We start from the raw sequence: 12,717 nt of genomic DNA on the forward strand, positions 1-12,717 counted from the left end.
TGTTCTTGTTTCTGTTACTCCACTGCCCTCGGGTCTGGTGGACCAAAACATTATTGGGTTTTCAACACAATACAGCCATGAGATTTAATGAAAAATACTTGGTGACTTTACATAAATTATAAGCAGCCTTGACAGCATTTATGGTTTATATTTGCCATTTTCTGCTGGGAGATCACATGTATCAATACAACTGCGGTTAGTTTGTGATTAAATGTGATTTTTAAATGAACAATTATAATCAAGACATGGGTGGAATAAGTTTACAATTATGAATTAAACAAGGTTTTCATCACTTTTGATGTTTATTGCTTTGAACTGAACACATTGGACACAGTAGTACTTGGAAATATATACGTAAATTAGCCAGCCACAAGGTTTTCATCACTTTTGATGTTTATTGCTTTGAACTGAACACATTGGACACAGTAGTACTATATGGAAATATATACATATTCATGCCATTGAGGGACAGATTTGAGTGTATGCGTTTTGTAAATGACTTTGTTGCACTTGATACATGTAAACTGTGTCTATCTCTCCTTCTTGGGCCTGAACGCATCGCACTATGTGTGTGAGTGTGTGTAAGTCTGGACATGTAGTCCACAGAGTAGCTGGGAGGTGATTTCTGATTTTGAAAATAAAATAAATCACAAACCTAATTGACTGGGAGTGTGTGTGTGTGTGTGTGTGTGTGTGTGTGTGTGTGTGTGTGTGTGTGTGTGTCTGTGCGTGCGTGCGTGTGTGTGTGTGGTGGTCTATTGGTGGAGGTTGTTTGGTGTAGGGGGGGATTAATGGGACTAAGATTGGGACATTTGGAAATGCTAGAAAGGGTTGTGTTTAATCTATGAAACATGCTGCAAATCTAAAGGAAGACACACACACACACACACACACACACACACACACACACACACACACACACACACACACACACACACACACACACACACACACACACACACACACACACACACAACCTCACTTTGATGGCCAGTAGTGTTGCTATTATTTTAACCGCATTTCTCAGTAGTGTAGCAGCTGTTTTTCGAATCAAATGGCTTTCAGTAGCGAAGCCCTTTTAATGATCAAAAGTGTGAGCTACACACAAGCTATACAGGCCAGTGTTTCTGAGGCAGAATTGCGGCCAAACTTTTCTTCTGCGGCCTGAAACCAAACCTCTATGGATGATTCAAAGCTCATTTATAGCTCTGAACTGCGTGAGCCTGTGTGTGGTGCACACCTCTGAAACTCTGGCACTCCGCACTGAGAGCGTGTGAACTGCATGTCCACAACAATGGTAAGGCCAGACGGTGCCCAGAAACACCACGGCACTAAACGCACCAAACTATGGCACCACGCACCAAACGCTGGGCGCTCCACAGCGGCTATAGTCCACCGCACGCACGCACACACACACACACACACACACACACACACACACACACACACACACACACACACACACACACACACACACACACACACACACACACACACACACACACACACACACACACTCTCGACACCTGCTGTCTTGTTATTATTGTGTGTTTGTTTTATTTGTGTTTGATGCCAAATTGTTTTCGGAGCACTGATAGCAGAGATCTCATCTTACTGTTGCATTGGGGAAAAAAAATCCCCAGACCATCTATTTGATTGAAAGTGTTATTGATCACTGAGATAGCAATTACTTAGCATACAGTTGTTTTCTTCTATGTAAAATATCACCTTTTCCATGTGGCCATAGCCGAGCTTGCTACATTTCTCTGGGAGCCGGTATCAGAGTAGGGAAGCTTTATTGAAAGTGGGGTAATGGGTAGCTTAGCTTACTACACTTTCCACATGGCTTGCCTAACACACACACACACACACACACAGACAGTCACACACACACACACAGTCACACACACACACACACACACACACACACACACACACACACACACACACACATACACACACACACACACACACACACACACACACACACACACACACACACACACACAGGTAGGAGGAAGGCAGAGCAAAGGTACAGAAAAAGTGTTTTTCCTTCATCTACCATATTTACCTTCTACCTACAGTTCTCACCCTTTTATTGCCCTCGGGTCAGGGACATGTATCATGTCATATAAATGTGTTTGGGGTGCACAGCGCACTCATTTAAAATCGGTTCTTTGTGATCTTCTTCACATAAATGACCAAAGGCTCAAGAGGGTTGAATACAATTATTCAAGGAAACATTGAAACATCACACAAGAGTGCCACACCTATATATATGTTTATTTCAAACATTTTGTATCAACCAAATACGCACACGTATGTGTTTTATGCAGATATGGATAGCATCTATGTTTAATATGCAAGACATTAACAATGCTTGACCTATTGGTCCTTACAGAAGTATCCATAAGCAGAATTGAATCCAGCAATTAAAAATAATTTCCAAATTATACTAACAGTATAATTACTGATGAAAGACTTTCAGTTAATACTGCTCGAACACAAATAAACCCTATGATAATCACCCCTTTCGATGAACAATAGATAAACATTTAGAACTACATTTTCAAGGCTGAGAATTTATTCTAGACTGAAATAATTTGAATATGCACAATGGGACTTGGTCCCTTTTGGCCCCATTGGTTAGTCAATTGTGAACATATCTGTAACAAGGCACTTAAAACACTTAGGCGAGCATGCAGAGCAAAACAAAGCCATCTACATGCCTTATTCAATTGAATGGCCTTATTGGTTCTAAACAGAAGCTGGGTGGGGACACTGCTACTGTTTAGAACCAAGATGGCCGCTACAGTGAATACGGTGGGGTCTGGTGTCCTGAGATCTGACCTGGGCAGGTTGTACAGGGGGGCCATCCTGAGGCAGGCCACCACCGCTCTCTTCCTCTGCTTGGATAGAACCGTGTGCCAGGCGGCTCTTTTGCCGCTCTGCGGGTGTGCCACCTGGAGAAGAGCCAAGCGGCAGGAAACGGTGAGCGAACGCACACAAACGCTTTAATCCCTCCTCACCAGAAGGGGGTACCAACCAGCTGCTCTTCAGCCCAGGTGAGGACGGATCCTGCATGCTTCCTCTTTTGGCCCGTGACCCCAAAGTTGTGGATTTTTGTGCATCTGCCTCCCCACACATTGTTTGAACCCCATCAACAAGCTACACGCAGGGACGCCAAGAGGGGGGACGGGGGCCTGGGCATGACAAAGGGCCGGTTAAACCCCCACCAAAAAGCACAACAAAAAGGACTGGCAAGGAGGCCACAGGCCCATGGCCTCTCTCTTTTCATGCACGCTACGTGCTACATTTACATTGTTTATATGCCGTAGGCCCTACCTAGTGAATAGAAAGGAACTAACCAGCGACTGCAATGTTCTTGCGGCTCTACAGCAGCAATGAGATCAAAATTGTGAAACCGATATATATAACCATTTTAGTGCAAATAGCCATAACTAAGTATAGTGTTTGAAACTTACATTTGAATTGCTAAATAATTTTGCCCTGTCTGTTATTTATAAAGTACCTTTATGAGAATACCTAAAAAAAATGCATTTATTGATCACCATCAAATCAATATAATTGATTTAACAATATAGCTCATAATGCTGCAACCTCCCAAGGCGAAGACTGATACGCAGATGAGCTCAATCAGGTGACCATAAGTGGGGAACCCGACCCACAGGTCAAGGGCAACACAGATACTGTATCTGGTTCTCCTTTTGGTCCATGCATTAACACCTCCGTCATTCCAGAGAGTCCTTTTATGTTCCCCTCTCTGTGAAGACTACCTGATCCAGGTAATAGAGTACGCGGGCGATGTGCAGGATCCTCGTTGCATTGCTCTGGATGTCTGTGCTGTCCTTATGCGGCCCAATGGGCTCGCTGTAGAGGTCCTTCTGCCACTGGCTCACTGTTGAGTCCTGCTGAGAGAATATAGGAGTGAATGGTTAATGCACTGTATTTATATAGAGCTTTTCTCACCAGTCCTTTATCATTATTGCCTAACATTGACCCATTCATACACACATTCACACACAACGGCGGTGTCAGCCATGCAAGGCAACAGCCAGCTCGTCAGGACTAGGTTGGGTTAGGTGTCTTGCTCAGAGATAATTTAACTAGGAGAAGCCGGGGATTGGACTAGCAACCTTCCGGTTGCCAGTCAACCCTCCTGAGCCATTCGAGGCTGATGTTTGGAAAACAAAATGTTAATGGGAAACAGGCCAGTGGATTATTCTCATTACAGTCAAGTACGACTACTGGAACACATGATTGGAAGAATAGTGAACATCTTGAAGTTTAATTAAATAGTGTGCACACTAAAGTTGCCTTGGACAAATGTAGTGCTCTCAATAGTCCAGGACTCAACAATAATGAATTCATATGCAAATGATAGTGACGGTTTCTGTGTATTATGTTTAAAACCTTTTCATCAGTATCACCAAGGAAAATAAAATGAAGCACATTAAAAATCGAAGTTTAGTTATGTTAAACAATCCAAAAGAAGCCAGCCTGTGCTGTAGATATGCCAATGTTAACAAGTTTGCTATGGGGGATGGGTAAGGTTGTTTTCCCTAGATCTTGTTGCTATATTATCAAGGGTCATTTTTTATGCAAACTAAATCCACCTGTCAAGGCATTCGATTAGGAGCAGAAAATGGAAGCTTTGGTTTCTATTTAGTTTCTGTCAATCAAGGATTGTTCTTACCCGGCTCTGAAGCTGTAATAGACTATTACAGATATGCTCTTGAATCTCAACGTCTGCATCCCTCTGTGGAGGAAAAATAAACTAAAAAAGTCATGAAAGAAATACATATGAAAACAACAAGGAAACGATCCAGTCATCCGACCGTTTATGTATTTTCTTTCGTTTTAAATTTGTTCTCTCGGCAGTCTGGGATTTCAAATTCATTGCACAATGCTGTGGGACGGCTTAAGGAAAAGGGGACATGAGCACCAATTATTTTCTACCTGATGGAGGTGGCTCTTGGCCAGTGTGATAAGGCTCTGGTCGTCTGGAGAGCAGAAACGCAGGCCTACAGGGAGCAGCCTTTTCACGGCAGCAACAATGAGAGAGGTGTGTGGGGAATAGCGATCCCCCTTCCTTTTTGACTTCCTGTTCTCATGGTCCATGGGCTGAAAATTGAAAAACCCATGAAGCGGATGATCAGCCTACTTGTTAAACGACTGAAGGGGCAATTCTCGCCTTGACAACGGGTGAAAAGGGCTAATGTCATTGGAAACGCAGCACTGGGACTTATTATTGCCTGCCATAGGTTGTGACGGGAGTTCAGCCATGGCGGTACTTCAGGAACATTCAGGGCAGTGATCAAACTTGACATGCGGATTGTGCTTTCACTGCTAACCTTGGACATCTTGTCATTGCTGTTGACCAGGAAGGCTGAGTTGTTGATTTCATTCTGGACCACGTAGTTCTGTTCCTCCCACTTGAAATTCTGTTGTGCATAAAGGGTGTGTGAGTTGGTACGCTGTTGAGAGGATACACTTTTTATCCAAAACAACCCTCATTATCTGTCCTCGCCCACACACTCACATGAGACTTGGCCCAAAAGGTAAAGATGTCGGCCACCATGCCAAACAACTGCTGGGCCTCTGGGTCGCACTCCTTTAACCAGCTGGCTCTGAAACAACCAAACATGCCAACAATGCTATAGAGATTAATTGCATGAAAGCTTAATAGGAACCATGGGAAAAATCTTCACTGCATATTATTTGTCAATGTCCGGCGATAACCTAGTCCCTTCCAAAATGTAATTATAGTTGATCATTTCTCAGTTATTATTACGATTATTTATTAATGTTCAGCTGTTTTCACCGGGGGACAGATTGCTTACATGAATTCTTAAGCGCTGAAATATTTTAACAAATATTTGTCTTTATTCATATTTCAAACCTTTTAGCTGGTATGACATCAATCACCCCTCCTAATCAATAGTGTATGATCACGAGGGCTCCCCTTTTGATATCGACTCACAGGGTGAGTCTTGTATGCATGCATTGCCTGGGCCTCTGGGCCATGTGCTGTGTACTGTAGCACCCTGTTCCGGTGTCCTCACCGCTTGGCGTCCACGAAGGGGATCAGCAGCAGGTAGAAGGCGTACAGGTCCCGCACCAGCACCATGAACTTCTCCTGGATGCGCAGCTCGGCCTCGGAGCGGTCGCTGAGGGCCGCCGCGTCCATCTTCATGCGCTCCTCCTCCTGCAGGATGCCCTCCGCCCGTTTCCTCAGCTTCTCCATCAGCGGCAGGAAGTGGCTCTTCAGGAGGGCGGGGCAGGCCTCGCAGATGATTGGCTGGGCGAAGACTAGGGAGACACACAGATGATGTGTGAGAGTAGTGAATAGCATCGGTTGATATCAGCTGCACTGAGCAGTGTTTAAGAGAGAAGAAGAAGAGAGGATGATTTTTACTAAACTAAACAACCCAAAAAACGTCCCCTCTCTCCCTCCCTATGTTTCTCTGCCATTGACAAGTCTTACATTGCAGTAATGAGCTGGGAGCGTTCAGAACCTAAATTGGCTGAAACGGAGGCAGCCGCCATCAACATATATTCTCCCGGCGCACCTCATTCACTGAAAGCTGACGGACGGCGCAGACATTTTTAACAAAACGACTTAAATGCTCCACCTGCGAGCTGCTGAATCCAGTCCCCCTGGCACTTCCCCAGGTGGTTGTGGAGGATACGGAGGATGTGGCCCAGTAGAGCGGTGTCGAGGTGAACCAGCTGTCCCACCGGCTGCCACCGGCGGGCCATGTAGCTGCACACCAGGGGCAGGGTGACCTCGGTGACGTGGCCGTAGTGGGCCTGGCGAGCCCCGGCGCCGGCAGCTGCCAAGGTCTCCACCTCCCCCAGGGCCTGCTCCAGGGAGGGCAGCAGGGGACACAGCTCCTCCGCGCTGCCGGGCACCCCCAGGTCTGGGGGACACAGATAAGCAGGGAGCAGCGGCAGACTGAGTGACTGGGCGTGTCACTTGGCGGTGAGGGGGAGCGTTTGGGGAGGGGGTGCTTTATGGCTACCTTGTCTCTCGGTGTCGCTCAGCGTGTGGAAGATGGAGCTGGGCTGGTCCTGGGCGAGGGCCGGCTCCAGGACGCTGACTGGGATCACCCCGATCAGGGCGGCCAGACAGGCGCCTGCGGCTGACCTCTGTCTGCGACGGAGACACGCGGATGAGGGCGGGGCAGGGGAGACACTTCTCATGGTGACAACCAGCTCTCCTAATCATTAGCTCACCTACTGAAGAACTAGCATCTTCGTTATGACCTCTTCTCAATTATTAAAACCTTTGGATTAATCATACACTGATGTGTTTCATAGGAACTCGATAGTTATTTAAAATGACGCAATCATACTGAATCTACTCAAAAAGAGTGCGCTTGGAATAGATATTCTAGTTTAGCAACTCGTTCTACACATGCCAGACCAAACAACCAATCACGCCAGCACCACACACTCTAGCAGGCAGTCGAGTGGCAGGAGAGCGCTAAAGGCTTACCCCTCCACATACACTTTGCAGCTGGTGCCCAGGCTGTACAGGCAGTTGAGGATCCGGTAACAGTACACCTGGACGCTCCCCACTGGGGAACACAAGGTCAGGCACAACAGTGCCATGGTTCACAGAGTCAGTTTGCACCTTCGCTATTCGCGCACTTACACAGGCATCGTGGGTACGACATATGGCCTGGAAGTACGCCAGAAAAACGAAGAGCTCGAGATGCAATCGAAACAGGAAGTGCACTAGCACAGAGCTGGCCAGTGTGTTCTGTCACTTTTCCAATCGAATCCTGACGGATGATATCACATCCATCCAACATTTTAACTTGACTGCTTTAATTATTCATAATGAACCATGATCCGAGCTGTGAATACTACTTGACTTATAAACAGTAATGTTCCTCCGGGTTCATCCGGTGGCAGGGGAGGCTGAGAGCCTGGACAGGGCACAACGAAGCCGAGGAAGACCGTAGGGAATGATGACGAGGACGACGATAATGATCGCAGTTTATTATTAACCTAATGACGGATTTATGGGAAGGTCGAAAGATCAATGAGGAGGAGGATATGCCAAGGCTGCTCTGTGGTTAATGAGATCTGATTTCAAAGCAGAGGAAGAGGAGCAAGGAGAAGGGAGAGGACCAGGCTGTTTGTGTGTAAGGGGGGGGAGGGGGGGGTTCCCTGTGTGATTTAGGAGGTGTGGAGCCAGCTGTTCCTCCCTGCTGCTTAGCATATGGGCAAAGGTAACAAGGACTCTCTCTCTCTCTCTCTCTCTCTCTCTCTCTCTCTCTCTCTCTCTCTCTCTCTCTCTCTCTCTCTCTCTCTCTCTCTCTCTCTCTCTCTCTCTCTCTCTCTCTCTCTCTCTCTCTCTCTCTCTCTCTCTCTCTCTCTCTCTCTCTCTCTCTCGTATGGAGAGGGAGCCCAGCAGTCTTTTAGAAGTCATCTCTCATGCAGGTTCTCTGCGTGATTCGAACACACTTCAGGTGTGCCTCACGCAACTACATCAGGTTGTAAGGATGTTAAAAGCTATCTCTTTCATGGAGTTTGAACAGTTTAAAGACAATTACAAATACATTGCAAAGTTGTTTTTTGGATAACGGCTTATGTGCAATGACTCAATGTATATGTTGTCTCCTTCTCATTCTCCCAGAGGTGTGTATATGTCATAGACCGCCCAATTGAAAGGCTTTGGTTTTGCTTGAAGGCAGAACTGACAACCAAAAGGCTTTTGTTCTATTGATCATTTTTACCTACAGTTATATTCAGATGTTATCTGCACTGTGAAGCCCGGTTCGGCTGAAAGATTTGCGACGAGTCAAATCAATCTAGGGACGCAGTGTGAACTGGTGACTGACTGGTGGTCTGAAGCGGTCTCATGTGGTCTCAGGAGCCTGACCTTGTTAAGATGCTGTGTGGATTCAGAACGTATTGATAGTGTTACAACAGGGCGATAAAGGGAACACAGTTAGCACAATGAATTGATAGCGACATACCAAAAGTACACTTCAGTGATTATTTGAAAAATGGGTAATCATAACAAATATGTAATCATTAAGTACAAATATCCCAGCTGTGGTATTTTGTTTCTCATCAGTTGCCAATGAACAAAGTGTAATCATTGATTAGTCTGTCCCTAGGGGTAACACAGTCCATGAAGAATGTGTTTTGTTTTTGATTAGGCCAGCGCATCGCCCGCTTCCAAATCCTGGAACAACGAAAGCTGAAGCACCCGGTCTCTGCCGGTGCGACGGCGCTGAATGCTTCACAGCACTTCTCCCTGCAGCCATGGGAACAGCACAGTTTACTTCTGATTCTGTTGCATGCATTCTCATCACAAATATTTGATCTGAACTAGGATTAATTTGACCGTGATGGTCTTGAAAGGGTGCCAAACAAATAATACATTATTATTATTATCTGCATTATTATAAATACTAGAGTTTTCACACGCGCGTTGCGCAAGCTCAACCTCTAGTTGTAATTAAACCCATAGCAATAATGTGGAAACCCCAGTCGATGATGTACCAAATTTGATTTGAAGCATTTGATTGCATCATAAATTAGTCAATTTATGGTAATTCTTCAATGGAAAGTGTAGTTTACTATGCATGCAAATCAATTATTAAATAGCTTTTACTGTTATTCAGGGCTGAAAAGATTGAGATTAAACATCTCTTCCAGTGTCCTTGCCAAGACAGGCAGCAGTAGCCTATAGTCACACATAGCATACACACAAAACATAAGAAAAATAAAACAACTAAAACAGTCTCCAGGGGGGAGGGAGGGGGTATCAATATCATATAAGACATTTGGGGAGGCTCAAGTAGAAGAGTAATATTAAGTTTGAGCAACAAAGTGTAAAGACATTTTGGGAGCCTCAAGAAGGAGAGTAATATTACATTTGAGCAACAAAGTGTAGTCTATACAGTAGATGTATCACCATACTATGTTTTTGACAAGTTTTCGTTCTGTGTTATAGGGACACTCTCTCTTTAAGATCACGTGACTTATGTGTTGATATGCCAGTCGGTGCGATGCTTGAATTGAACGGTTTTTATATGACAAAATGAACGATCCGCCATTGCTTGTCGAGGTGAGAAATGGTCTCTTCCCTTCTTTTATCGCAATTTCTACAGTCTATAGACAGTGTTAACTGGTGCGACAGGTACGATTATTAAATGACTACCACCACAGTTGGATAACCAACAGACCACCTTTACAGTTACGGTATAGTTGTGTTGTTCACCTAATAGGTCATCTCCAGAGCCCTGGCTCCTGAGGTGCTGGGACAGGGCGGTGAGGAGGGGCAGCAGGGTGGAGGCCGTGTAGCCGCACACGCTGGCCAGGCCCCGGTGATGCTGCGGACCCGGACCCCTGCCATGGGGGACGGCCGCCAGGGTCACGGAGAGGTGCTCCACCGTCGTCTCCAGGTCGATGGCTGCCGCATCGAAGAAGGAGCGCAGGGAGGCCCGGATGACCTCTGAGGAGCCCTGCATCAGGGTCCTGAGGAGAGAGGGAAGGCTTCCTCAGCCATGGAGAACATCTGGATCACGTGACCTCCAGGCTGTTTTGTTGCACGGAACAGTCCGTACCTCCTGCTGCCCATGCCCATTTCCAGAAATTACAATGTAATTAGGGCCAATCAGAGACAGTGTCATAGTTGACGACGTAAACGGGCCAATCAGGGACTACGTCGTAGTTGACGACGTACAAGGGCCAATCAGGGACTGTGTCGTTGGCAGTCTCTGGCGAAACAGTAAAGGCGTAACAGACTACAAATCCCCAGTGATACAATAAGTGATCACTATCTATGTGGGCATATTTGTTTAACTAATAAATACATAAATGTTACGGATGTAATTCATGACATATATATGATAATACGAAGCACGCATGATATTTTCATCATAAAACAATATGCATAGGTGGATCATATGATCTTGTGTGTTGCAAAACATTCTTGTCCATGGCTGTTAACCCTAAGCAAAACAACTTAACAAAATAAAGTGTCACAATATAGTGCCACCAGCCAGACCAAACAGCTGTGTGTTTCCCCCCAAGCCAAATGTACGATAGCCATTGATCTGCTTTTGAAAAACAAAACAAAAGGACCGACCGCACGCGTTAAGAGACTGGGAGTTGTGGGCACTGAAGGGATGATATCAATGCATCAGTGGATCAATTACCCGGTCTAATGTCACCGGAGGATTGGGGTGGGGGAGGGGAGGGGGTGGTGCCATCTACCTACCTGGCATCCAGAGCCTGAGCCAAGACATGGAGGCAGCTGTTGATGGATGCGTCTTTACCACCTGGGGAAGGGGGGTGGAACCGTGGAACAAAGAGCAGAGAAGAGACGGGGGCAATCGACATAAGTGCACATTCTGACAAATAGGGATGCATAGCATCATAGATGTGCAGACTCACAAAGAAACATAAGGCACAAGCCCGGCCAACCCTCCACACACACAAAGGCACACAGAGTTCCAAATGCTTCTTTTGTAATGCAATATGAAAGGCCACTGTATAAATAGGTATTTCTCAGATCAATCCCGCATGTACGTTCACGCATGCAGCCACCCTCAAACGTAGAGCCTGACACAGTTTAGACACAGTGTTTCCGCATTCCTCTCGACGTGCTTACCAAAGAGAGATGTTCGACGTCTCACTAGACCCGCCAGTTTACAGAACAAACTAGTGACAACACAGCGGGTGGAAAGAAAATGAATACATTAATGGCAGAAAACATGCTGAGCAAATGGGAAGAAAAATAATGAGGCATTTTGCATTGACAGTATTTACTTGGCAGCTAATTATCCAGTCCAACCGACAAATCCTGTCAATATTCTTAAAAAACTAAACAAAATCATCTGTTTATGAAGGGTTTGTATATATAATACATTTCTGAAGGATCTGGTCCCATTCGCTACCTGACGACCATCTCTTTCTCCTTGTTAGAAGCGTGGCCCCTGGTGCCTCGGTACGTGGTGGAGTTGGAAAGGTAGTAGGCCTGGTGGCTCTTGAGGTATTGTTCCAGCAGAGGAAGCACCACCTGACAGAGAATGGACTTACTTTAGCAGCCGCATCCCTGGTGTCAAACAGTAGCTTTAGTAAATCCTGCATAAAACAGATTCTAAATCTCTTATTTGTTATCACGTTATTACATTCATTAATATAAAAAATAGACAAATTAAACTGAAGCCAACTACAGCCAACCTGCATAAACAAAGGCCAAATAAGTATGGTATTTCTCTCTAAGAACAATGATGAATATGTTTATATATTTACGTATAATGTAAGAAGGTTAATCAAGGGAACAAAGTCAGGTCTCGTTTGCCAACAGCCAAAGATCACGTTGCGTGAAGATAATAACGATGGATGTGCTGTTGCAGGCCGATACCATTCATACAATAATAAGCACCCTAATTCCCAGTTCCAAGAAGAGCAGCCCTTAGACAGTGTCTCGTCTGAGCGCGTCAATATACTAATGACTTTCTGCTTTGGTTACCGTCGTCGCCTCAGTCAGCACACATTTGTACATGTGTGCTTATTTGTGTGTGTGTGTGTGTGTGTGTGTGTGTGTGTGTGTGTGTGTGTGTGTGTGTGTGTGTGTGTGTGTGTGTGTGTGTGTGTGTGTGTGTGTGTGTGCACAAGTGCGTGTGCGAGTGTGTTTTCAGAATGTGTATACGCGATTTTGGC

At 45.5% G+C, this 12,717-nt stretch overlaps 1 protein-coding gene across 2 annotated transcripts in view; it reads right to left on the reverse strand.

Annotated features, from left to right (window-relative positions):
- The window catches only part of LOC132473459 (ryanodine receptor 2-like), a 70,590-nt gene that overhangs the window by 20,253 nt on the left and 37,620 nt on the right, over positions 1 to 12,717 (reverse strand). For both annotated transcript variants that reach the window (XM_060073607.1, XM_060073608.1), the window contains exons 55-68: positions 11,949 to 12,070; positions 11,663 to 11,712; positions 11,270 to 11,330; positions 10,268 to 10,524; positions 7,523 to 7,604; positions 7,047 to 7,177; positions 6,657 to 6,944; positions 6,087 to 6,333; positions 5,564 to 5,651; positions 5,376 to 5,465; positions 4,981 to 5,145; positions 4,718 to 4,780; positions 3,798 to 3,932; positions 2,851 to 2,963 (exon numbers count right to left, since the gene is read on the reverse strand). In XM_060073607.1, the coding sequence (XP_059929590.1) occupies positions 2,851 to 2,963; positions 3,798 to 3,932; positions 4,718 to 4,780; positions 4,981 to 5,145; positions 5,376 to 5,465; positions 5,564 to 5,651; positions 6,087 to 6,333; positions 6,657 to 6,944; positions 7,047 to 7,177; positions 7,523 to 7,604; positions 10,268 to 10,524; positions 11,270 to 11,330; positions 11,663 to 11,712; positions 11,949 to 12,070 (1,892 nt within the window). The remainder of the gene's footprint in view (positions 1 to 2,850; positions 2,964 to 3,797; positions 3,933 to 4,717; positions 4,781 to 4,980; positions 5,146 to 5,375; positions 5,466 to 5,563; positions 5,652 to 6,086; positions 6,334 to 6,656; positions 6,945 to 7,046; positions 7,178 to 7,522; positions 7,605 to 10,267; positions 10,525 to 11,269; positions 11,331 to 11,662; positions 11,713 to 11,948; positions 12,071 to 12,717) is intronic.

Source organism: Gadus macrocephalus, chromosome 15 (genome assembly GCF_031168955.1).
Source record: "Gadus macrocephalus chromosome 15, ASM3116895v1".
In the NCBI taxonomy this organism is placed as follows: domain Eukaryota; kingdom Metazoa; phylum Chordata; class Actinopteri; order Gadiformes; family Gadidae; genus Gadus; species Gadus macrocephalus.